A 24,272-nucleotide genomic window follows, 5' to 3' on the forward strand; every position below is an offset into this window, starting at 1 on the left:
GCATACAATAATATTTTTTTCTTCAAATCTGTGTTTTTAAATTGTATATACTTCCCTCCCCCAAACATTTTTGCAAGCTGTTTAATATTTTCATAGAGACTTAAGACATTACTTGTGGTTGTGGAGGAAACAGTAAATGAGTGATTTGCATATACTCAAGAAAACATGCTGCTGGCTATTGGGCCAACTAGACCCAATAGTTTTTGTAGTAATTGTTAGTGCTCTATAGGGTTTGGGGTTTTGTTGTTGTGGTGGTTTTTTAATATCCATGCACTTATGTTTTGGTTTGTATTTAAATTTTTACCCTTGCTTTTTCCTTGGCTTGTAGCTAATAAAGTACAGTAAAGGTTGATTGGTAAGCGTCCCATTCTACAAAGAGTGGTGAGGTACATTACTTGTAAACGGGAAAAGGGCTGGCCCGTGCTCTGCAGTTTAGTGACACTTTTCCTTCCGGTGATTCCTCAGGATAAACAGTATTAATTGGTTGTTCTTCAAAAATGGGTCCAAAACCTTTGTCTTCTTCAGAAACTAGAAGATAAAAAAAATAAAATTTTTATTCTGTTTTATAAGTTGAAGAAATCTGGATAAACTGAAAAAAGTTATTTGAAAGGTGGTTTGAAAACCAGAATATCAGTTTTCACTCAAAACTTTGATACTTTCCTCCATAATTAAGGAAACCCTGTTTTTGATGTGTGCTGTTGAGTCTGCACTGGCCCATAGGAGACCCTCCAGCAGGTGTTCAGAGGCACTTTAACCCCGTGGGAGGAGATTGCCCATCCTGAGCTCAGCTGGTGGATTTGAAATGCAGGCCTTCTGAACTGCAGCATAACTCGTTACCACTAGGCCAGAGGTTCCTCCTTTCAAACTTTCCTCTGCATATCTGTTCATCTGCTGTAATTTCTCCCCAAAGGGCCTTGTATTTAAGCCATGCTTACTTAAACATTCTGTGTTTATTAAACAAGATTTGCAGTTATTTATATAAGTCTCTGGTAGATTGCACACGTTTTTCCTTTTCCTGAAATCCTGCCCCACTTTTCTACTACCAAACTTTGTGTGTTTCTTTATAACTTACTTATGGAGTTAGCTTCCACAGAAAGCTTCCTCTCACTGCATCTGGCTAACTTCTTTAGTTTCGTCTAAACTCTGTATATAAGGTACAATACCTAATACCTTTTATAATTAGCAATATATGAAACTTTAGTTTCTACTACATAGTAAATACCTTGGGCCAGGATGGTCTGAATACCATGAACTTGCCATCTATCTGATAATCTGGATCATTCTGCATACCTGATAAATACACAAATGAATTTTTGGATGCTATGAGGAAAGCAATCCTTTTCCTGGATAAACTCTTTTTTCTCAACCCCCCCCCCAAACGTATGATCAGCAATGGTATTGAGAAACATCTTAAACTCATTGCCATGGGTCAGATACAACTCATAATTGACCCTTGTAAAGAAATTTCATGGACATGAGATATGACCAACTGGTTTCAAATCCATCATGAATCTCTACTCACATTGGAAAGAATAGTCTATTCCCTCTAATGAAAAAGCAAATCAATCACAAATACCATTGTGGCAGCATTTACAGAGTCAGCTAAAGGCCCTGTATCCCCAGTGAGGCAGTAAAGATCTACGCGGACAGAAAGAGGGGAACATTTTTAACCTAACTCACTGGAATGACTCTGCTACATCAAAGTCCATGGCCCACTCCTCCAAATTATTTTTAGGAGAAATAATTAATGCAAATGACAGGTGGATATTTTTGTAACATAGTGTAGATTACAAGGATGGTGAAGGATAGGCCAAGGCCTCAATCTGGTATTAATGGGGTCACTATGAGTCAAGTTAACCCACTAGCACCTTAACATCAAAAACTTGTCTTGAGGTAGAAAGTATTATTCCAGTTCCTTAACAGATAGTTTCATCATGTTATTTCAATCTTGCCTCAGATAAGCAAGTTAAAAAAAAAAAAACAAAAAACCAACAAACCAACAAACCAACAAACTCTGAGGTTATTAGTGGCTATCCATGGTAGGAGGAGATGGTAAGTTTTCACGTTTATGGTAATGGGAGGAGAATGGTTTGAAAAAAGATAGTAAAAATTATTAAACAACTTGAAGAATGTAATCAATGTCATTAAGGTTTACATGCAGAAATTGTTAATTTAACACCTACTTTCGGTCTGTTGAAAAACAATCTTACCTGTATTATTTTATAGATTGTCTTTGGAAAAAAAGGCTCAATAACTTCATTTACAAAATTGGTATAAAAATAGAATTTACCACATAGGGTTGCTATGGGAACTCTTTTCAGCTAATACATAGAGCATACACTCAAACAGTGCTGATTTCGTCAATACTATCATGAGTTTATCAATTCTTTGCAAACTTAGAGTTTTTAAACATGTCAACTTATAGGCTAATCATAAAGTTTATAAAGTCCAGAATCCAAGCTGTATTTATTCCTGCAGATAAATTTTGCTTGGTACACACTATGAATATTTATCATACAAATAGATGATCATAGAGTCCATATATTATTTGAATCAGTACAAAGCATTAATATCTCCAAACATATGTAAAAACTTTTCAAAGATAGATGCCTTATTTTTAGTTCAAATTTACTGAAATGTTGCTGTTAGGTGTAATGAAGTAGACAAAAACTCATTGACACTATGAACAACAAATCTGAAACTTGCCCTTTCCAGTGCCGTGCTCATAATCTGTGATATGCTGAAGCCTATTATGGGTCATCCTCTTATTCTCTGACCCCCCAGTTTCTCATCCTGATGTCTTCTTCAAAGACTGGCCTTTCCCAACAACATGCCCAAAGCATATTGATAAAATTTCACCATCCTTGCCTCTAAGGAGCATTCTGGTGCACTAAATCTAGTCAAAGTTGTTATTTTGGTAGTCCATGGGATATCCAGTACTCTTTTCCAATGCTGCAATTCAAAGGCATTGATTCATTTTCTGTCATCCTTATTCACTGTCTAACTTTCAGATATATGTTGTATGTGCCGTCGAGTCATTTGCGACTCAAAGCGACCCTATGTACAACAGCCCTAAACCGTGCTCTATCCTGTGCCAATCTCATTGCCTCTGACACACCCATCCCGATGACCCGAGTCACTGAATCAATCCACCTCATAGAGGGTCTTCCCCTCCTGCGCTGTCCCTCCACTCTACCCAGCATGATGTCCCTCTCTAGAGACCTGTCTCTCCTTACAACATGTCCAAAGTATGTCAGACGAAGCCCCAGAATCCTTGCCTCCAAGGAGCAGCCTGGTTTAATCCTCTCTACGATGAATCTGTTTGTTTTCTTGGCAGTCCATGGTACATTCAATACTCTTCTCCAGCACCACAGCTCAAAGGCGTCAATTCTCCTTCTATCCTCCCTAGTCATTGTCCAACTCTCTGATGCATAACAAGTGATTGCAAAAACCATGGCCTGTATCAGGCGGACCTTAGTCTCCAGAAAGACACTGTTGCTCTTGAGTATTTTGGAGATATATAGGGAGTAATTAAAAAGACCATGACTAGAATCAGCCACACCCTAGTCTTCTAACTAACCACAATGCTTTTTGGAACTTTGGAGAAGTCCTAGGCAGCAGCTTATTCCAATGCAACATGTAGATTTATTTTTTTTTTTACCGCTGTTAACATGGATGTCAGAAGCATTGAGAAACAAAGAGCCGAATCAAAGATTTCAAAGGGCAATTATAGAAGACAAAGCAAAATACACTAATAAAATGTGCAAAGAGCTGGAAGTGGAGACTACAAACAGAAGAACTCATTCAGAATTTCTCAAGATGAAAAACAAAATTGAAAAAAACAAACCTCAAGCCTTGAGTTGCAGTACTTAGTTATGCTATGGGTAAAATCTGAGATGATCTAAGAAGCATCAAAACAGGATGGAAGGAACACAGAGTCTCTCTACCAAAAATAATTGGTCAACACTGATAAATTCCAGGAAATGTCATATGAACAAAAATCAACTGCAAGAAAGAAAGAAGTTCAAGTTGAATAGAAGACATCAGCAAAAAAGGGACCTCCAAAGTTATAAGATACCAGTTGGTATGATTTGACTAATAGATGCAGCACTGGATGTGCTCACAATCTATGGAAGGAAATTTGGAAGATAACTGCCTCACTGACTGATTGGAAAAGATCCGTATTTGTTCCCATCCCTGAAAAAGGTGACCCAAGAGAATGTGAAAATTCTTGAACAATCCCATTAAAATAGCATGCAAGCAAAATACTATGGGAGATCATCCAAAAACTGATTAAAATTGTACATTGTCAGGAAACTGCTATAAATTCAAGTAGAAATTAGAAGTCCTGGCACCAGGGATATCACTGTCAATGTCAGATTGATTCTGGCTGAACACAGAGAATACCAGAAGAATATCTCTCTGTGTTTTATTGATTATGCAAAGGCATTTGACTGTGTGGAGCATAAGAAACTATGGCTGACATTGATAAGAATGGAAATCCCAGAACACTTAATTGTGTTCATATGAAATCTATATCTACACAAAGAAGCTGTTGTTCACATGGAGCAAGGGAATACTGCATATTTTATAATCAGGAAGAGTGTGTACCAGGGAAATATCTTTTCTCCATACTTATCCAATCTGTATGCTGAACAAATTATTTATGAAGCTGCACTTTGAAGAGGAATGTAGCATAAGGATCAGAGGAGGATTCATTAACAACATGCATTAGGCAGATGATAGAAACTTGTTTATTGAAAGTGAGGAGGACTTGAAACACTTGCTTCAGAAGACCATGGCCTTCTCATCACTGGGCCAAGATGCAATATCATGATAGAGAAAGTGTTGAAGTTGTCAATTATATCATCTTGCTTAGATCAAAAATCAACATCCTTAATACCAGCCTTCAGGTGACCTGGAGATATATTGAATTGAGCAAGTCTACTTCAGGGAATTGCTCCCAAATCCAGAACAACAACATCAGTCTGAAGGCCATAGTTTTGAAATCACTTGTATGCATCTGAGAGCTGGACACTGACTAAAGATGACAGAAGAATTGATGCTTTTGAATTGTGATGTTGGAGAAGAGTACTGAACAGCCTATAGACTGCCAAAGAACAAACAGATATATCTTAGGAAAAAATGTTGCTATAGTACTGCTTGGAGGCAAAGATAGAAAAACTTCATCTTTCATACTTTGAGCATGTTGCCAGGAGAGGCTATTTCGAGAAAAAGACCTCCAAAGAGATGGATGCCACAACTACAGCAATGGACTCAAGTGTGTCAGAAATGATGAAGATAGCACAGGATAGGAAAGAGGTCACATTGGTTGTTCAGAGGGTCACTATGAGTAGTACTTGACTCAAAGGTACCTTAAAAAATTATGGAGTCACTGCACTGAATTTGGAGGTTTAGCCTATTAAAGCTTTGGCAAATGTCAGTAGGTGTAGAAGGGCTTCAGGCATTCTGTTCATAGGGTCGCTATGAGTCATGTTCAGCTTGAAGGCAATCAACAGCAACATCAGCCTATTAATCTATGAGAAAATAAATTTGTTTCTTTTTTTTAAAATTTACTACTAGTTTATTTACAAAATTTGAATACATTATTTTAAGAACAAACTCTTTCCATTTCCCTCACCCCACCCCTGTCAAATTGTACAACCCCATGATTAATTCCCCCTCCACTGCACATCCTCATCCCTTTGCTTCCACCCTCTCCCACCTCTCTTGGGTCCTTATACTCATTCTACAATAATGGTCTTATACAATATTTATCCTTTTGGGATTGAGGTAGTTTACTCAGCATAATGCTCTCCAGCCCCTCCCAAGTTAGTTAATAATTTACAAAATCATTGTTCCTGCGTGCTGCATAGTATTTCACTGTATGAATGCACCATGATTTCTCTATTTCTTTGTGGTTGGACATTTGGGCTGTTTCCACGTTCTTGCAATAATGAACAATGCTGCTATGAACATTAGTGGACAACTATCAGTTTAGAAAATAAATTTATTTTCTTAAGTATGTCCTCTTGTGGTATTTCTGTTATAGCAGCACTAGATAATTAAGAGCATTAGTTTCTTATTTTTTTAAAAAGGAAGAAATAGGAGTATGTGTCTTAAGGATACCTTGGAACTACTCTGACTCTAAGTAACATCATGCAGGTGAGGTGTTTTGAGCAGCTTTTTGTTACTGATTTTGAAAGTTCTGCCCTGACTCGTCTATTGTCCCATATTATTATTGAAGTTGCAGAAACTAGAATTACAAAATATATTTTCTGCTTTACTTCTAATACATTTCTTGATCATGCCCTATATTTTCACACCTTTCCAAATGCAATAACACACTTGGGAGCAATCAAGACTGAACCCTATTATCCTTGACATCTTTAAGACTTTTATTTTGTATGTAGAGTCTGAATATTTCCAGTCTCTGAACAAATTATCTCATGCTTGTCTCAGATCTAAGTCTTACATCATTTCTCTTTCTACTTGGAAAACTTCATAAGAGCTTTGACTCTCTCCGAACTGCACATTTTTTTTCCCAACTGCATTTTTGTTGACTGGAAAAACTCAGTAATACATGACAAACTACAGACCTGTTAGTCTTTCCAAATAAAATACAAATTCTTAAAAGGACAAGTTCTATTTAAAGTAACACAATTTTTTATTAATATATTTAATTCTGTTCTTGAAGATTGTTTCAATTCACAACCTTTAACAATTAATTTAGTGTGAATGTTTGCACCATTTATAGACTACTTAAAGAAAAAAAGAAGACTACATATTTGTAAAACTAAAAGAAGGGTAGGGTGTATGCCAGAGATGTGTCCTATCTCCATACCTTTTCAACCTATATGCAGAACAGATTATCTGGCAGTCTGGGCTCCATAAAATATAAATATGGCACCAGGATTGGAGGAAAACTCATCAACAATCTGTGTTATGCTGATGATACAACCCTGCTTGCTGAAATAGAGGAAGACCTGGAGTGCTTGCTGCAAAAGGTCAAGGACTTCAGCCTTAAATATGGATTGAAGCTCAATGTCAAAAAAACAAAGATTTTCACTATTTGACCAATTGGCAGCATCATGATAGATGGTGAAGAGATTGAGATTGTTGACAGTTTTAGTTTGCTTAGCCTCACAATCAACAGTTGTGGTACCAGAAGCCAGGAAATTAAAAGATTAATTGCATTGAGAAATTCTGCTCTCAGAGACCTTTCCAAAGTATGGAATAACAACGATGTCAGTCTGGGGACTAAGGTGCACCTGATCTAGGCCATCTTCTTCTTCTTGTTGATTGCCACTGAATAGAGCACAACTCATAGAGACCCTGTGAACAAAAAGGCCTGAAGCCTTTCTATAACTACTGTCATTTGTCAATATTCATAGAGTTTCCAGAGGAATGTTATTTAGGAAGTGGATGCCACTACTGCTTCCCTCGTCTTTGCAATTACTTGCTATGCTTCAGAAAGCTGGGCAATGACTAGGATTGATAGAAGGAGAATTGATGTCTTTGAGCTGTGATGCTGGAGAAGAGTATTGACTATAAGATTGACTTCTAGGAGAACAAACAGATTTATCCTAGAGAGCATGAGACCAGTTGGTGAGGGAAAGATCCTGAATCTTTGTCTGACATACTTTGGACATATTGCAAAAAGGGACCAGTCCTTGGAGAGAGACATCATGATTGGGAGGCTGGAGGGACAGCAAAAGACAGGAAGATCCTTGATGATATGGATTGATTCAGTGACTGGGATAACGAAAGTAGGTGTGTCAGAAGCAATAAATAAGATTAGCACAGGATAGAGCAGTGTTTAGGCTGTTGAACATAGGGTTGCTATGAGTCATAGGTTACTCAGTGGCGCATAACAACTACAACAACAAAAATATTGTTTTGGAGAAAATAAAACTTGCAAATATCTTCTAAATACATTATACTTAAATGGGAAGCCTATGATACTATCATCATTGTAGAAAAGGGGACATCAGATATATGATAGATAGTTGATTCAATTATTTACATAATTTAAACATACATAATGTCTACTTATTGTAGTAAATCTTAAGTTTCTACTTCCTATATCTATGATAGACAAGAATTTCATCTGAGCATCTCAGGGACCAAAGATTGATAGCCTGTATACGTTAGTTGTCCTTGATATGGTCAATAACTAGATTCTAAATTTATGTTTAATCATAAAGTTTAGAGATAATATCAAAAGAATAATCTATGAAAGAAAAAATATATCAAATGTTATTAAATTTAAATATTTCTTCTTTTAAAAATGCACTACTAAAAGAAGTTCCTATTCCAAGAAGCTGTTTTCTAAAAAGAACAAGAAAACAGGTTTAAAATTAGGAAAGCTGTGCATAAGAAGAGCAAGAGCCATGTGGGGAAAGCCATATATGATCTTTTTCAACTTCACAAAGACAAACTATTCTCATTAACAGCATCGATAACACAAACCCCTTTCCCATGAGGTCAGATATGTCCCCCACACCCATACCACTTTCTAGTTATTTCATCACCAATCTTATCATTTTCCTTGGTCCAAAATTCAATGTGATAACACACAGACCACATAGAAATTATATTAGGAAAGCTAAAATGCTATAATCCAGGTAAGTAGCAGAATACAGTCAGGACAGTTCCTGAAATGTGCTTTCAAGCACCTCAGCCTTGAACTTCATAGCTTTAGGTCAGTGTTAAAAAGTTCACAGGTCTTCCAATATTGGCTCTCTGTCTCAGCCTTAGCCAGTGTTACAAAGTTCTCAGTCCTGGTAATTATTATCTCTCACCCCTAGTTTTCCAACAAAGTGGACAAAGGTTCTTAGCTTTGGTTTCAATGGTGTAACAGTCTCAAGGTCCCAACTCATATCAAGTCTTTTTTTTGGCCATGGTTGCTGCTGCCATAGGTATAGCTGGAGCAAGAATGACTGATCTCTCTTGAAGGGCATCCTACATTCTCTTTCTGCTTCTCTTTAGTTGGGATGGAGAAGGTCTCTCCTCTGCTTCTGGGTTACACAATTTAATAGAGAATAGAGCCTAGTCAAATCCCTGGAAACTGAGGAGGACCTGAAGTGCTTGCTGTAGAGGGTCAAGGACTGCAGCCTCCACTATGGATTGAGGCTCAGTGTCAAGAAGACAAAGATTCTCACCACTGGACCAATTGGCAGCATCAGGATGGATGGTGAAGAAATTGAGATTGTTCACAGCTTTAGTTTGCTTGGCTCCACAGTCAGCACTCTTGGCACCAGTAGACAGGAAATTAAAAGGTGCATTGCCATAGGAAAGTCTGCTGTTAGGGACCTCTCCAAAGTACTGAAGAGCAATGGTGTCTGTCTGGAGACTAAGGTGTGTCTGATACAGGTCATGGTATTTGCTATCACTTGCTATGCATCAGAGAGTTGGACAATGACTGAGGAGGATAGATGGAGAATTGATACTTTTGAGGTGTGGTGCTAGAGAAAAGTATTCAGGGTACCATGGACTGCTAGGAAAACAAACAAATTCATCCTGGAAAGGGTTGAACCTGGTGGCTCCCTGGAGGCAAGGATTCTGAGGCTCCGTCTAACATACTTTGTACATGTTGTAAGGAGAGACCAGTCCTTGGAGAGGGATATCATGCTTGGGAGGGTGGAGGGACATCGCAGGAGGGGAAGGCCCTCTATGAGGTGGATTGATTCAGTGACTGGGATAATCCGGATGGGCGTGTCAGAGACAGTGCGATTGGCACAGGACAGAGCAGAGTCTAGGGCTGTTGTACATAAGGTCGCTATGTGACTCCAAGGCACATAACAACAACAACAAATCCCTTGTGGATTGGTGAGATTAACCAATTCTTCTGTGGATAGGTAAATAGCAAATTCCCTTGTGGCTAGGCTAACATGCCCTATTTGCATATTCTTCCTACGGCAAAATTAAATGATAGGAAAGCTTTATTGAAATATAAACTCCACAGACTATCTCTGGTTTTCTAGACATTAACATTAATATATGAAAAATTAACTTTCCATATTTAATTAACTTTTTCATAGAGTTGCTACTCATCTCAATAGAACATAAACACAACATCATCAAATTAATACTCTGAAGATATAAACATGTTCCTTTTTCTGAAAAGTATTCTGTTCTAGTCAGAACGTTCAGCATCTGTATCCATAAGCAAAGTCTAGTGAAGAACAAACCATCACATTGCAGCAATAAAAACTAGATCACAGCAAGGAACATCTTCCTGGGTTCTGGCCAACTCACTCAAGCCATCCAAGGCTAGGTCAAAATGGACTCCAGCTTCAAACTTGGGAGGCCACACTTCTTTTTTTGTTCCAAACTGATCCCTTTATTTGGTCTACACCTGCACATAGCGCCAAGTCAACAAGACGAGTGTCCTCATGACTCCCTCTCTCTCAAAACCAGCAGTCTTTCTTACACTTATTCAAGTATCTATGCATGCTAGGTCATCAGTGCTGATGAAAAATGTACAAACTCAGCCTTTCTCTTCACTGGTGCATGCCTCTAACTTCCACTCTACTTGATCCAGGTGGTCACCATGAGTGAGTGTATTCAGCTCCCGTTAATTTCAAGTCTTGGGAAGGGGGTCTGATGGGTACCAACCTCAGAAGTCTCCTGCCTCAGAAGCCAAACTACTTGTTCTAGCTTTAAAAGGTCAAAGTCCCTTTTTCCTCTTTTTTTCTTCCAAGCGTACATAAGAACCAAGGAATATCTATTCAAATGCAAATCTCCTCAGAGTATTGGGTATGGCTTAATCCCCACCCCTCTTACCCCAGGCTAAACTCTATGACTTCTAGTTCTACTACTTTTTTTTTTTAGTTCTACTACTTTAAACAGACGGAGCCTTAGAATCCTTGCCTCCAAGGAGCAGCCTGGTTTGACCCTTTCTAGGACAAATCTGTTTGTTTTCCTAGCAGTTCATGGTACCCTCAATACTCTTCTCCAGCACCACAGCTCAAAGGCATCAATTCTCCTTCTATCCTCCTTGGTCATTGTCCAACTCTCTGATGCATAACAAGTGATAGCAAAGACCAAAGCCTGTATCAGTCGCACCTTAGTTTCCAAAGAGACATCATTGCTCTTCAGTACTTTGGAGAGGTCCCTAACAGCAGATTTTCCCATAGCTCCATCTGACATACTTTGGACATGTTACAAGGAGGGACAGGTCCTTGGAGAGGGACATCATGCTTGGTAAGGTGGAAGGACAGCACAGAAGGGGAAGGCCCCCTATGAGGTGGATTGATTCAGTGGTTGGGGTAATCAGGATGGGTGCGTCGGAGACAGTGCGATTGGCACAGGACAGAGCAGAGTTTAGGGCTCTTGTACATAGGGTCACTATGTACCCAAGTGACTCGACGGCACATAACAACAACCACAACTTTAAACAGGCATTTATTTCTTCATGGCAAATCTCCCTATTTTGGTATATCTGTTCAGTATTAGCCTCAGGGTTGACTTACACATCCTTAAGATTTGCTCTTGTGGTCTAGTGGCAAGATTCTGTGGTGCAATCCTGAAGGAACAAAGTTCAAGTCCATTAGGCACTCTGCAGAAGAAACATGGGAAATCTCCCATGAAATTAACTACCTCTGTATATTTGGCAGAAGGTCAGCTACAGGTTGGTTCTGACTTGACAAAATGCAACAACAACAGTAATCATTTCTATCACAAATATTAACATCAGATCAGCAAATACCTGAATTAGCTATACAATAGATCTTAACATTAGTATATGAACAAAAAAGCACAAACAGTAATATTGATAAAGATAAATGAACACAAACCATAGCACAATCTTTTCAAGGAATTAACATTTTATTCTCCAGTCTCAAGTTATTTTATTCATATGCATATGGCTTCAGGCCAAAAGCAGTTTAACTCTTCCCTCCATTTTAGTAATTGTAAAAGTAGACATTTTAATTGCACTTCCCAAACCCCAAACTTCTTAGAAAATCCCACATTACCATAAGTCTGGAGACACTGCATCAAATCCCATTTCTGATCTCAACAATAAAAAGGGGAAGGAATATGTGAGATAGTCATATATGAACTTTATCAACTTAACAAAGTAAAACTGTCCTTGTAAACAATATCAATAACACAAAACTAATTCCAATGACCTCCGATGTGTCCCTTGTGTTCCCATATCACTTTCTACTCAGCTCAATATTAATCTTGCTAGTTTCCTGGGTACAGAATCCAATGTAATAGCTCACAGAACACATGGAACCACATTGGAGAAGTTAAAAGTTATAATCCAAGTAAGTAGCACAATACAGTCAAGACACCTCCTGAAATGTGTCCTTAGGCACCTCAGCTTTGAGCCTCACACCTTTAGGCCAATGTTAAAAAGTTCTCAGTCTTACTAATATTGGATCACCCCTCAGTCTACAGTGTTACAAAGTTCTCAGTTCTGCTAATTATTGCCCCTACCCTAGTTGATTAACTTGGGCAAAGGCTTTGGTTTCAATGGTGTAGCAGTCTCAAGGTCACACCTCATGCCAAGTCTCAAGTTTGGCCATAGCTGCCACTGCCATAGGTATAGCTGGAGCAAGAATGTCTGGTCTCTCTTGAAGGCCATGCTACTTTCTCTTGCTGTTTCTCCTTCACTGATGTGGGGAATCTCTCTCCTTCTGCTGCTGGGCTGCTCAATTTAATGGACAGAATAGCAACTAGGCAAACCTTTTGTGATTTTTTTGTGAGACTAGCCAACCCTCTTGTGGATTGTTAGATAGATAGCCAATCCTCTTATGTATAGGCAAACATGCCCTATTCACATATTCCTGCTCATCTACATGGCAAAGTCAAAAGATGGCTAGGAAAGATATATTGAAAGATAAACTCTACATTATGCATCTGTGTTGTATCCTTTCTCTATACTTATTCAGTCTGCATGCTGAGCAAATTTTTCAAAAATGTTGAAGTCTAAGAAGTAGAATGCGGCATGAAGATTGGAGGAAGGTTTACTAGCAACCTGTGTTATGCAGATGACACAACCTAGCTTGTCAAAAGTTAAAAGGCCTTCAAACACTAGGTGCAGAAGGTCAAAGACTCACTACAAAATATATTTTAACATCAAGAAAAGAAACACCCTCACCCTTAAACCAATAGACAACATCATGATAAACAAAGAAAGGACTGAAGTTGTCAATAATTTCATTTTTCTTGGTTCAACAATAAACATCCATGGTACCAGCAGTTAAGAAATCAAAGGGAGCATTGGGGAAATCTGTATTCAAGGACTTCTCTTAAGTGCTAAAGAGCAATGATATCACTTTAAAGAGAAGAGCGCACCTGATTCAAGTCATATTTTCAATTCCTTCATATGTATCTGAATGTTGGATAATGAATAATGATCAGAGAAAAAGTTGATGCCTTTGAGTAGCTGTGTCAAAAAAGAGTACTGAATTTTCCATGGATTGCCAAAAGAACAAACAAATCTGTCTTGGAGGAAGTGTGGCCAGTGCTCCTTGGAGGGAAGGATGGTAAAATATCATCTCACATACTTTGAGATGTTGTTAGGAGAGGCCAGTCCTCAGATAAAGACATCATGTTGGGAACAATGGAGGGTGAACAAAAGAGAAAAACATCCCTAACAAGATGGGCTAACATAGTAACTGTAAAAATGGTCTTGAACTATTACAATTGGATATGGTGAGGATACAAGTAGTCACCCTGATGGCATCTAACAACAACAATATCAAAAAGAGAGAGAATTCCAGGTTTGGAGGTAATTTTGACATCTCCAACCTTCATAGAGGCAAACTGAGACATTTTAATCTGATTAGGATTGCTGGTGGTTGTGGTTGTTGTTATGTGAAGTCGAGTCACTTGAGACTCATAGCAACCCTATGTACAACAGCCTTAAACCCTCCTCTATCTTATGCCAATTGTACTACCTCCAACACATCCATCCTGATTACCCCAGTCATTGAATCAATAGAAGATCCATAGAGGATCTTCCCCTCTTGCGTTGTCCCTCCACCCTCCCAAGCATGATGTCCTTCTTCAAGGACCCGTCCCTCCTTACAACTTGTCCAAAGTATGTTAGACGAAGCCTCAGAGTCCTTGCCTCCAAGGAGCAGCCTGGTTTAACCCTCTCCACGATAAATCTGTCTGTTTTCTTAGCAGTCCATGGTATCTCAATACTCTTCTCCAGCACCACAACTCAAAGGCATCAGTTCTCCTTCTATCCTCAAAAGTCACTGTCCAAGTCTCTGATGCATAACAAGTGATTGCAAAGACTATGGCCTGTATCAGATGCACCTTAGCCTCCAGAGTGACACCATTGCTCTTCAGTACTTTGGAGAGGTCCCTAACAGCACACTTTTCCATTGCAATGCCTATTTTCATTTCCTGGCTACTGGTGTCAAGTAGGTTGACTGCGGAGCCAAGCAAACTAAAGTTGTGAACAATCTCAATCTCTTCATCATCCATCCTAATGCTGCCAATTGGTCCAGTGGTGAGAATCTTTGTCTTCTTGACATTGAGCATCAATCAAGCACTTCAGGTCCTCCTCAGTTTCAGCAAGCAGGGTTGTGTCATCTGCATAATGCAGATTGTTGATAGATCTTCCACCAATCCTGATGCCACACCTGTCATCATAGAGCCCAGCCTCAAGGATAATCTGTTCTGGATACAGGTTGAAAAGGTATGGAGATAGGACACATCTCTGGCATATGCCCTCCCGATTTTGAACTGGGCAGTGTTTCCTTGCTCTGTTGACTAAATATTTATCTGCTAACCAAATTCACCAGTGGCTGTGAAATAAATAGATGTGACAATCTGCTTCTGTAAAGACTAGTCTTGGAAATCTTATGGGGCAGTTTTACTCTTCCCTGTAGATTCTGTGAGTTGGAACCAACTTGATAGCAATAAATGTTTTTGTTTTGACTAGCTAAACCTCGATTGTGTATAACTTCATAAAACTTAAAATCATGTCAAAAATGCAGGATAAAGAAGTGTGTGCATCACTGTACTTCTGGTGTAAAAACACACAATCGTGGTCTGGTTAGTATTTGCTTCCACCAATGCCTTTTGGCAATGCCATTATGAGGTTTATCACAATCCCAAATTCTCAATTCAATTAACAATTTAATTAGTTTCCATAAAAGAACTACTTTTACCACCTTTAAAGTGAGTTCTATTCATTCATAATTGCCTTGATTTAAGTATTCTATGGTGCTTTCAAATATATCAAAGTCAGACTCACACAAACACACTTCTATATATAGTTTTTTGTGTAATTTGCATATTTTCATTAAAAACTAATTTTAAATATTTCTTTTGAAAATGTATCTTTTGATTTTAAGGTGTATGCTTTGAGATATTTTTGCCTATCTTTTTAAAATAAGATATGTTTTAAGTTATTTTCAATACCTTGATCACATGTATATAAAAAAGAAGTTTCATTTTCTTTTCTAGAAAATGTGCCAGTAATACCTATGGGAGAAGATGGCATATACTAGTAATGATGAGGTTATATCTATTGATAGACAGACCTATAGATATAAGCAAAAATTTAACATTTGTGTGAATGAAATTAAAGTTTATAGGCTAATTAGCTAATAGTGCCCCATCTCATTCTTATTTCAATGAGAAATATTTCCCACAAAAATAAACTTCTTCTTGTATTGTGCCATCAAGTTGACCATGACTCATAGCAACCCTATGCCCAATATCTCTGAACTTGCTCTACCCTGAGCCAACCTCACTGTCTCTGACACACCTGCCCTCATTAAACCCCAGTTATTTTGCCAATTCATCTCATTCTGGGTATTCCTCTCCTGCTGTCCTTCCCCCCTTCCAAGTATGATATCCTTCTCCAAGGACATGTCCCTCCTGGAAACATGTCCAAGTCATGTAAGATGGAGCCTCAAAATCCTTGCCTCCAAGGAGCAACTTGGTTTCATCGTTCCTAAAACATAACTGTCAGTTCTCTTGGCAATCCATGGCATGTTCAGTACCCTTCTCCAGCATCACAACTCACAGGTATCAATTTTTCTGTAATTTTTGGTCATTGTCCAACTCATAGCAAGTAACTGTAAAGACCATGGCCTGGATCAGGTGCACCATAGTCTCTATACTGTCATAGTTGTTCTTCAGCATTCTAGAGAGGTCCCTAACAGTAGATTTTCTCAATGCAATTCATCTTTTGTTTTCTTGACTGCTAGTGCCAAGAGTGTTGATTATGGTACCTAGCAAGCTAAAACTGTTAACAATCTCAATCTCTTCTCTATCATGGTGTTTTCAATTGACCCAGTGGTGAGAATCTTTGTTTTCCTAATGTTGAGCTTCAAACCATATTGCAGATGACAGTCTTTCACTGTTGGAAAGTAAATGCTTCAGGGCCTCCATTCTCAGTTCCAGCAAGCAAGGTTGTATCATCTACATAATGTAGGTTGTTGATGAGTCTTCCTCTAATGCAGATGCCACATTCCTCCTCATGTTCAGCATCTCAAAAGATCTACTCTGCATGCAGATTGGAAAGATATGGAGGCAGGAAACATCCCTGATACATTTCTTTCCTGATTTTGAACAATGCAATGATAAGTTACTCAGATCTGATGACTGCCTCCTACTCCAAGTATAGGTTTCACACGAGCACAATCAGGTGTTCTGGGATTCCCATTCTCCTCGGGTTGGCCACAATTTGTTGTGATTCACACAGTTCAAAGCGTTTTCATGTTTAGTGAACCATGGGTAGACTTTCCTCTGGTACTCCGCTTTAGGCCAAGTTCTGTCTGACATGTACACAATACTTATTAATATTTCCCTAATATTTGCTCTCTATAGGAAGAAACAATGAAACATTTAAGCTTAAAATATGTGTTCAGTTTTCAGATAGCTCTGTCTTAGAGGAAGTGCACTCTTAAAATGCATAAATCTAATTTCCAAACAAGTCTGTATTAGATAAAGTACAACCAGAGTATCCTTGAGAAGCAAGGATGATGAAACTGTCTCACATACTATGGTCACATTGTCAGGTCCAATCCTTTGAAAAAGACATGTTGGGAAAGGCTGAAGATCAGAGAATGAGAAGACCCTCAATGAGATGGCACTAGTGAAGTAAGAATAACTCGAGAATATTAGCGATTGTGAGAATGGCTCAGGATAAGGCAAGTTTTAGGCTTATTGTTCATAGAATTGAACAATCTTTCATTTGGTAGTTCAGCATATTGTACACAACACCATGATTGCTAAAAGGAAAAAAAAACCAAACCCAACCCCACATCAATTGTTATGCTAAAAATAAATAAAAAAACCCTGAGAATACTTTAAAATGTATGCCCTTTTTTCTTCATAGAATTTTTTGAACAGTAGTATGATATGGTAGATGACTTCTCAAACTAATTGAGGCTTAACACTTCACATCACTCTTCCTTTTCATCTGCAAATTCCTTTATTTTCCACAACAAATCTTTAGGGAGTTCTGGTGGTCTAGTGGCAAGAAGCTGAGTTGCAACCCTGAAGGCACATGGTTTGAAGCCACCAGCTGCTCCTAAAGAGGACAGGCAGTCTCCTCTCATGAGATTAACTGCTTCTGAAAACCTGCCCAAGGGTCACCTATGAGTCAGTTCCAGCTCTACAGTACTACTCAACAACAACACTACAAATCTATAACAGAAGTAAGTGTACTTCTTAAATTTGATTAAAAAGATTAATAAGAAAGCCATTGTCCATGAGTATGTGAGGTCAAATTTACATATGTAAACAATGGGCAAAAATTATTGCTTTTGCAGTGCTATTTCCAGTTTCACAGTTAATGTAACCTTTTAGCTATATTATCTAAAATAGAGTTACTTCAAGCTTCATTTTGTGGTGATAGTTTATTGTAATCTTGCTATTTTATTTCTTGAAACTGAAAGTATAATTACTACATTTTAAAATTCTTTAGTTATTCTTGTTCATTTTACATTTATTTAAAATCATATTTCACCTCACTTGTAGAGTATGTCATCTCAATCTGTTGGTAATTAAATTTTACATAAGCATGTTCTAAAGAGTGTCAAGAAAAAAAAATCTATCAGGAAATAGTAATAGTGACAAAATCTAAAGAGTTTAATTTTAGAATACGGTTATGGGGTACAGAGGGCTACAAATACTCTGACTAGCCAGTAAACTTTCTTAAATGATGCCACAAGAAAACATTTACATTTTCTTAAAGCGTATTTCTAGACATTGTCTCCTCTTGTTTTTATGTAACTTTTTCACATAGGAGAGCGAAAACATTTACCAATTGGGCTCTGAAAACCACAGTGACTCATTCCTTTAGGGTCTTTTATAATATGAAATACTGAAATAATTTATCAAAACATAAGTACAGAGTAAGCAACTGGTCCCTCAAACATGCAGAAATCCAATTATTAAACAAAAGATCTAGATAGCAGAAAGTTTCCAAACCCTGTTGACCATGTAGCTGATTATAACACACAGCAATCCTACAGTGCAGAATAAACCTGTCTTGAAGGCTTCCAAGACTGTGATCTTTATGCTTCAAGAATTTGCATGTCTTCCTTTGACAGGGCCTATGCTAATGTTCTCTGTATTATTCCAAATTTAGTATATATGCTGTTAAATCAAGCACAAGGTTATCCTCTTTGGGGAAGGAGTTTGTCACATCTTCTTCCGACACAGAAGCAGGTGGATTCAAATCACCTAGCACCTAGCCACTATGTCCCAAGGGCATCTAGAAGGAATATGAAATTAAAAAATCAAACCAAATGCCACTGAATCACTCATGGTGACCCTGCAAGGGCTATCTAAGGCTGTAAATCTATATAGGAGCTCACTGCTTTCTCTTTCTCCCGCAAGCATTGAGTGGATTTGAACCCCCAACATGTTGGCTAGCAGCCCAATACTTACTAAGTATGATTTATATCACTTGCTCAAGGACAGCAGTTCATGTAATATGCCTGTCAAGAGCAACCTGCCCTTTGATATGTAGCCGACCTCTTTTACCTCCAGACACTGTGTAACTGACTAGAAATCTTCTCAAATCTACAGTCTATCTGACCATTTCTCAATATATTGCATATCCTAGTTGGTGGGATTACAACTAGGATACTTGTTCATATCTAGTTCAATTAATTAATGGGGCTACAAGTAACCATACTGCAAAATGGTGATATGTCATTGTCTCTGAGTGATTGAATCTGTCTCTGAGTGATTGAATCTGTCACAGAGACAGAAAAATCCACTGAAAAGACTTCTAAGTAACTCAGATGAGTCTAATGGGAAAACTCAAACCGAAAAAATCTGGGAAATTTGTATGTCAATGCTGTAAAAGATTGGAAATTCTGTAAATTCTCTCCTTACAGTCAAGCAACTAAGAGACTTTTCCCTTTATAAAGTCATATGTTTTGCACAAATGTAAAAAGTAGACATTATTTTCCATTCTAATGATTATTTAAAAGATACTATCTTGCTATAGAGTTCAGAGCTATTGTATATAGGGTTGCCAGGATTCGCAAGCGACTAGATGGCAAATAATAACGAAATAGACAGAAAAGAAAGAAAAGATTAAAATGGATGTCAGAAGAAACTAAAATCTGCCCTTGTGTGTTGAGAACCCAAATCAAAAGTGATAGATACTGAAATGAAGTAAATGAACAGTAGATTTCAAAGGGCATCTTGAAAAGACAAAGCAAAGTATTATAATAGAAAGTGCAAAGAGCTGGAGTTGGAGAGTAAAAATTGAAGAATTCTCTCAGCCTTTCTAATATTGAAAGATCTGAAAAGTAAATTCAAGCCTCGGGCTATAATACTGAAAAATGTTATGGGGAAAAATGTTATGGGCAAAATATTAAATGATCCAGGAAGCATCAAAAGAAGATGAAAGGAATAGTGGAATCATCATACCAAAATAAAACTAGTTGACACTGAAAAATTTCAGAAAGTATCACATGAACAAGAGCAAATTGAAGGAAGAAATTTAAGTTGCACTGGAGGCACTGGAAAAAAATAAGGCCCCAGGAATTAATGAGATACAAACTGAGATGTTTCAACTCATATATACAGCTCAAGATAGGCTTACCAAATTATATAAGGAAATTTGGAGGACAGTTGCTGATCCAACTAACTAGAAGAGATCCACTTATGTCCCCATTCCCAAGAAAGATGATGCAACAGAATGTGGAATTATTCAACAATATCATTAACATCACATGCAAGCAATATTGTTGAGGATCATCCCAAAACAGCTAGGACAGGACATTTGCAGAAAGCTGTCAGAAGTTCAAACTGGCTATAGAAAAGGCTGTGGCACCAGGGATATCATTGCAAATATCAGATGGATCCTGGGTGAAAGTATAGAATAAAAGAAAAATGTGTTGTACTTATTGTGAAAAGGCATTTGACTGTTTTTATCATAACACACTATGGTTAACATTTAGAAAAATGGAAATCACAGAACACTTAATTGCACTCATATGAGATCTATACCTAGACAAAGAAGCTTTTGGACCAAATCGGGCAAGGGAACACTTCATGGTTTTAAATCAGGAAAGGTGCTTGTCAGGATTGTATCCTTTTCCTGTATCTATTCAGTCAGGATGCTGAGCAGATTATCTGATGTGGATTCTCTGAAGAAGAACATGGCATCAGGGGAAGACTCATCTACAACCTGCATTATACAGATTGCAGAACTTGCTCATTGAAAGTGAGGAGGACTTGAAGCACTAACTGCAGAGTATCAAAGATGGGTTCAATATGAATTGCATCACAACATCAAAAAGAGAAAAAAATCTTCACCATTAGACCAATAGGCAACATTATGATAGAGAGAAGATTTAGATCTTCAATGATGTCATCTTATTTGGATTCACAATCAGTGAATCTGACCTGCAGCCAGATCAGGAGACACACTACACTGGGCAAATCCCTTGTCAGGGATCTCTCCAAGTTATTGAGGAGCAAATATGTCAGTTTGAAGACTAAGGTGTGTGATTCAGGCCGTAGTCCTTTCACTTGCTATGCATCTGAAAGCTAGATGATGAATAAGGCTGACAGAAGAATTGATGCCTCTGAGTTGTGGTGCTGGAGAAGAACACTGAATATCCCATGGACTGTCAAAAACTCAGACAGATATGGTTTAGGAAAAGTTCAGCCAGAATGCTCCTTGGAAGCAAAGATGGCAAAACTTCATCTCACATATTTTAAGCATGTTGCTAGAAGAGATTATCCCTTGGAAACAGATATCATGCTAGGGAAGATAGAAGGTCAGCAGAAAACAGGAAGACCTCAATAGGATGGATTGACACAGTAACTGCAGCAATAGGCTTAAATGTGTTGGGGATGATGAGGATGGCACAGGATAGAATAGCGTTCAGATCTGCTGCTCACAGGATCACTATAAGTCATACTCAATTTAACAGCACCTAACAACAACAACATTTTGCTACTTAATTCTCTTCATTTACACATTTTCCCCCACCAGATTAAAAAGGAGTTAAATCCCACTCATGACTCAGAAGTAAAGGCTGCCTGAGGTTAATTTTATCGCCCCTTTCAATCACCGTCTTGGTGGTATGCACGGCAATGTTGGATATTGAGATGTTTGAAAGTATATTGAATGATTTCTGGAAAAGGTCTTATTCTTAAAGACTTATACAAGAAAAACAAAACACTGTCTGTCTGTAAATATTTGTATATCTACTTGTTGGTTCTAAGACACATGAAAACAACAGTATGTGTGATACCAGAACTATAGTACTACTGCTAGTAGGCCAGTCAGAAGAACTGAAGGTTGACAATTAGATTTAGCAATGTACATGTAATTAGTGTCATAGACAAGGCAATTTGTTTTGATTCTATGGCAGTGTGAGAATACAGTCAACAAAAAAGATTGAGTTTAGAGAATAAAAGATAATACATGTTAGTTCTGGTAGTTCTCTGTTGATGTGCTGTTCCAGTCGTTTTTGGATAATCTTCAGTAAAATCTTGCTTGCATGTGAAATCAGTGAGATTGTTCTGTAGTTTCCACATTCGGTTGGGTCACCTTTCTTTGGGATAGGAACAAATATAGATCTCTTCCAGTCAGTTGGCCAAGTGGTCGTTCTCCAGTTTTCTTGGCACAACTTGGTGAGCACATCCAGGGCAGCATCTGTTAACTGAAATATGTCACTTGGTATACCATCTATTCCTGGAGCCTTATTTTTTGCCATTTCCTTCAAAGCAGCCTGAACTTCTTCTTTCATCACCATAGGCTCTTGCTCATATGGTGTTTCATGAAATTCTTCTGTGTCTTCCAATTCCTTTCGATACAGTGGCTCAGTATACTCCTTCCATCTTCTTTTAATACTTCCTGGATCATTTAACATTCTGCCAAAAGCATCCTTGATTATAGCAACTCGAGGTTTGAATTTGTTCTTCAGTTCCTTGAGCTTAAGATATGCTGAGTGAGTTCGGCCCTTTTGATTTTCTGACTCCAACTCCTTGCACATTTCATTGTAATATTTTGTTTTGTCATCCCGTGCTGCCTTTTGAAATGTTCTATTCGACTCTTTAGTGTCTTGAATTCTTCCCTGTGCTTTGGCTTCTCTGCACTCCAGTGCAATTTTCAGAGTATCTTCTGACATCCATTTTGGTCTTTTCTTCCTCTTCTGTCTTTGCAATGACCATTTGCACTCTTCCTGGATGACACCCTTGATATCCTCCCACAACTCATTTGGCCTTCGCTCATTAGTGTTCAAAGCCTCAAACCTGTTTCTGAGATGGTTCTGAAATTCAGGTAGGATAGACTCAAGGTCATATTTTGGTTGCCTTGGATTTGGTTTAATTGCTAGGAAAACAAACAGATTTGTCCTGGAAAGGGTTAAACCAGTTAGCTCCTTGGAGACAAGGATTCTGAGGCTCCGTTTAACATACTTTGGACATGTTGTGAGGAGAGACAGGTCCTTGGAGAGGGACATCATGCTTGGGAGGGTGGAGGGACAGCGCAGGAGAGGAAGGCCCTCTATAAGGTGGATTGATTCAGTGACTGGGATAATTGGGATGGGAGTGTCTGAGACGGTGCGATTGGCACAGGACAGAGCGGCACATAACTCGACGGCACATAACAACAACAACATGTTAGTTATCTGTTAATAATATTACTGCAAAAAATTACAAATAGCATTAGCAACAGAGGGTTTTTTAAGTGAGAAAACTCACAGAATATTTGTGTTTATAAAAATAATCCAACATAGATGTAGAACTTGCTCAAGAATAGAAACAAGACACAATTGCTAGACCAGTAAAATTGAATAAAGTTAGTGCAAGTGGAGGAACTGGTTTGGAGAGATCATTGATGAAATTAATAAGAAGGCATAGCATCTAAGCATAGAAGTAAGAAATGAGTAGATTTGGTGGAGGCTTATGGAAGTTCTCTTATAATTGTCTCTAATCTCTTTATGAGGGACAAGTCCTTGGAGAGGGACATCATGCTTGGTAGGGTGGAGAGACAGCTCAAGAGGGGAAGACCCTCTATGAGATGGATTGATTCAGTGACTGGGGTGATAGGGATGGGTGTGTTGGAGGCAGTGCAATAGGCACAGGATAGAGCAGGGTTTAGTGCTGCTGTACACAGGATCGCTATGAGTCACAAATGACTCGACGGCACATAACAACAGCAACAACAACAATCTCTTTATATGAAAAAAAAATGTAAGGTTATCTGATGAGAGAAACTATGTATTAGAAACTGTGGAAGGATTGAGAAGGAGGAGACAGTGTGATATGAACTGAAAAAGTAAAAAATTGAATGCACTGGAGATGTAGACTATGTTTGCTGCACACACTGTTATCCATTTAATATTAATAGTAATGAATTTAAATTGAGATCGGACAACCTAGGTAAGACCAACTTTGTTCTGTTTTCCTCCTATGGCTCAAGTTAGGTAGTAAAATTAGCTTGGGAAAACTTGAAAGTTTGATATCCTGGCCCACTTTAAGAGTCTTAGTCTTGATTTACTTATAATATTACTACAAATGTTGTTGTTAAGTGCTGTTGAGTCGCAGACGACTCATAGCGACCCTATGAAGGAGAGTCCTCAGCACTTGTGCGTCTCTCATCCTCTCTCCAGGTTCATAGGGTTTCCAGAGGCAAGCTATTATGGAAGTGGATGCCACTCCTCCTTCCAAGCTTTAACCAACCATTAATGAATTTGACACATCAGCGTCATAGTGTTCAGCCTCACAGCAACCATAAGTGACTGCTGTAGGGCAAGTGGATACACCAGAGTTATATGACCTAGAGGAATGCTCGAACAAAAACA

At 38.3% G+C, this 24,272-nt stretch overlaps 1 protein-coding gene across 2 annotated transcripts in view; it reads right to left on the bottom strand.

Annotated features, from left to right (window-relative positions):
* Positions 1-24,272, bottom strand: part of CNTN1 (contactin 1) — a 241,776-nt gene that overhangs the window by 207,597 nt on the left and 9,907 nt on the right. For both annotated transcript variants that reach the window (XM_006888198.1, XM_006888197.1), the window contains one exon: positions 396-528. In XM_006888198.1, the coding sequence (XP_006888260.1) occupies positions 396-528 (133 nt within the window). The remainder of the gene's footprint in view (positions 1-395; positions 529-24,272) is intronic.

The sequence above is a fragment of the Elephantulus edwardii genome, unplaced genomic scaffold (genome assembly GCF_000299155.1).
Source record: "Elephantulus edwardii isolate Elephantulus edwardi_28Jun2011 unplaced genomic scaffold, EleEdw1.0 scaffold00065, whole genome shotgun sequence".
NCBI lineage: Eukaryota > Metazoa > Chordata > Mammalia > Macroscelidea > Macroscelididae > Elephantulus > Elephantulus edwardii.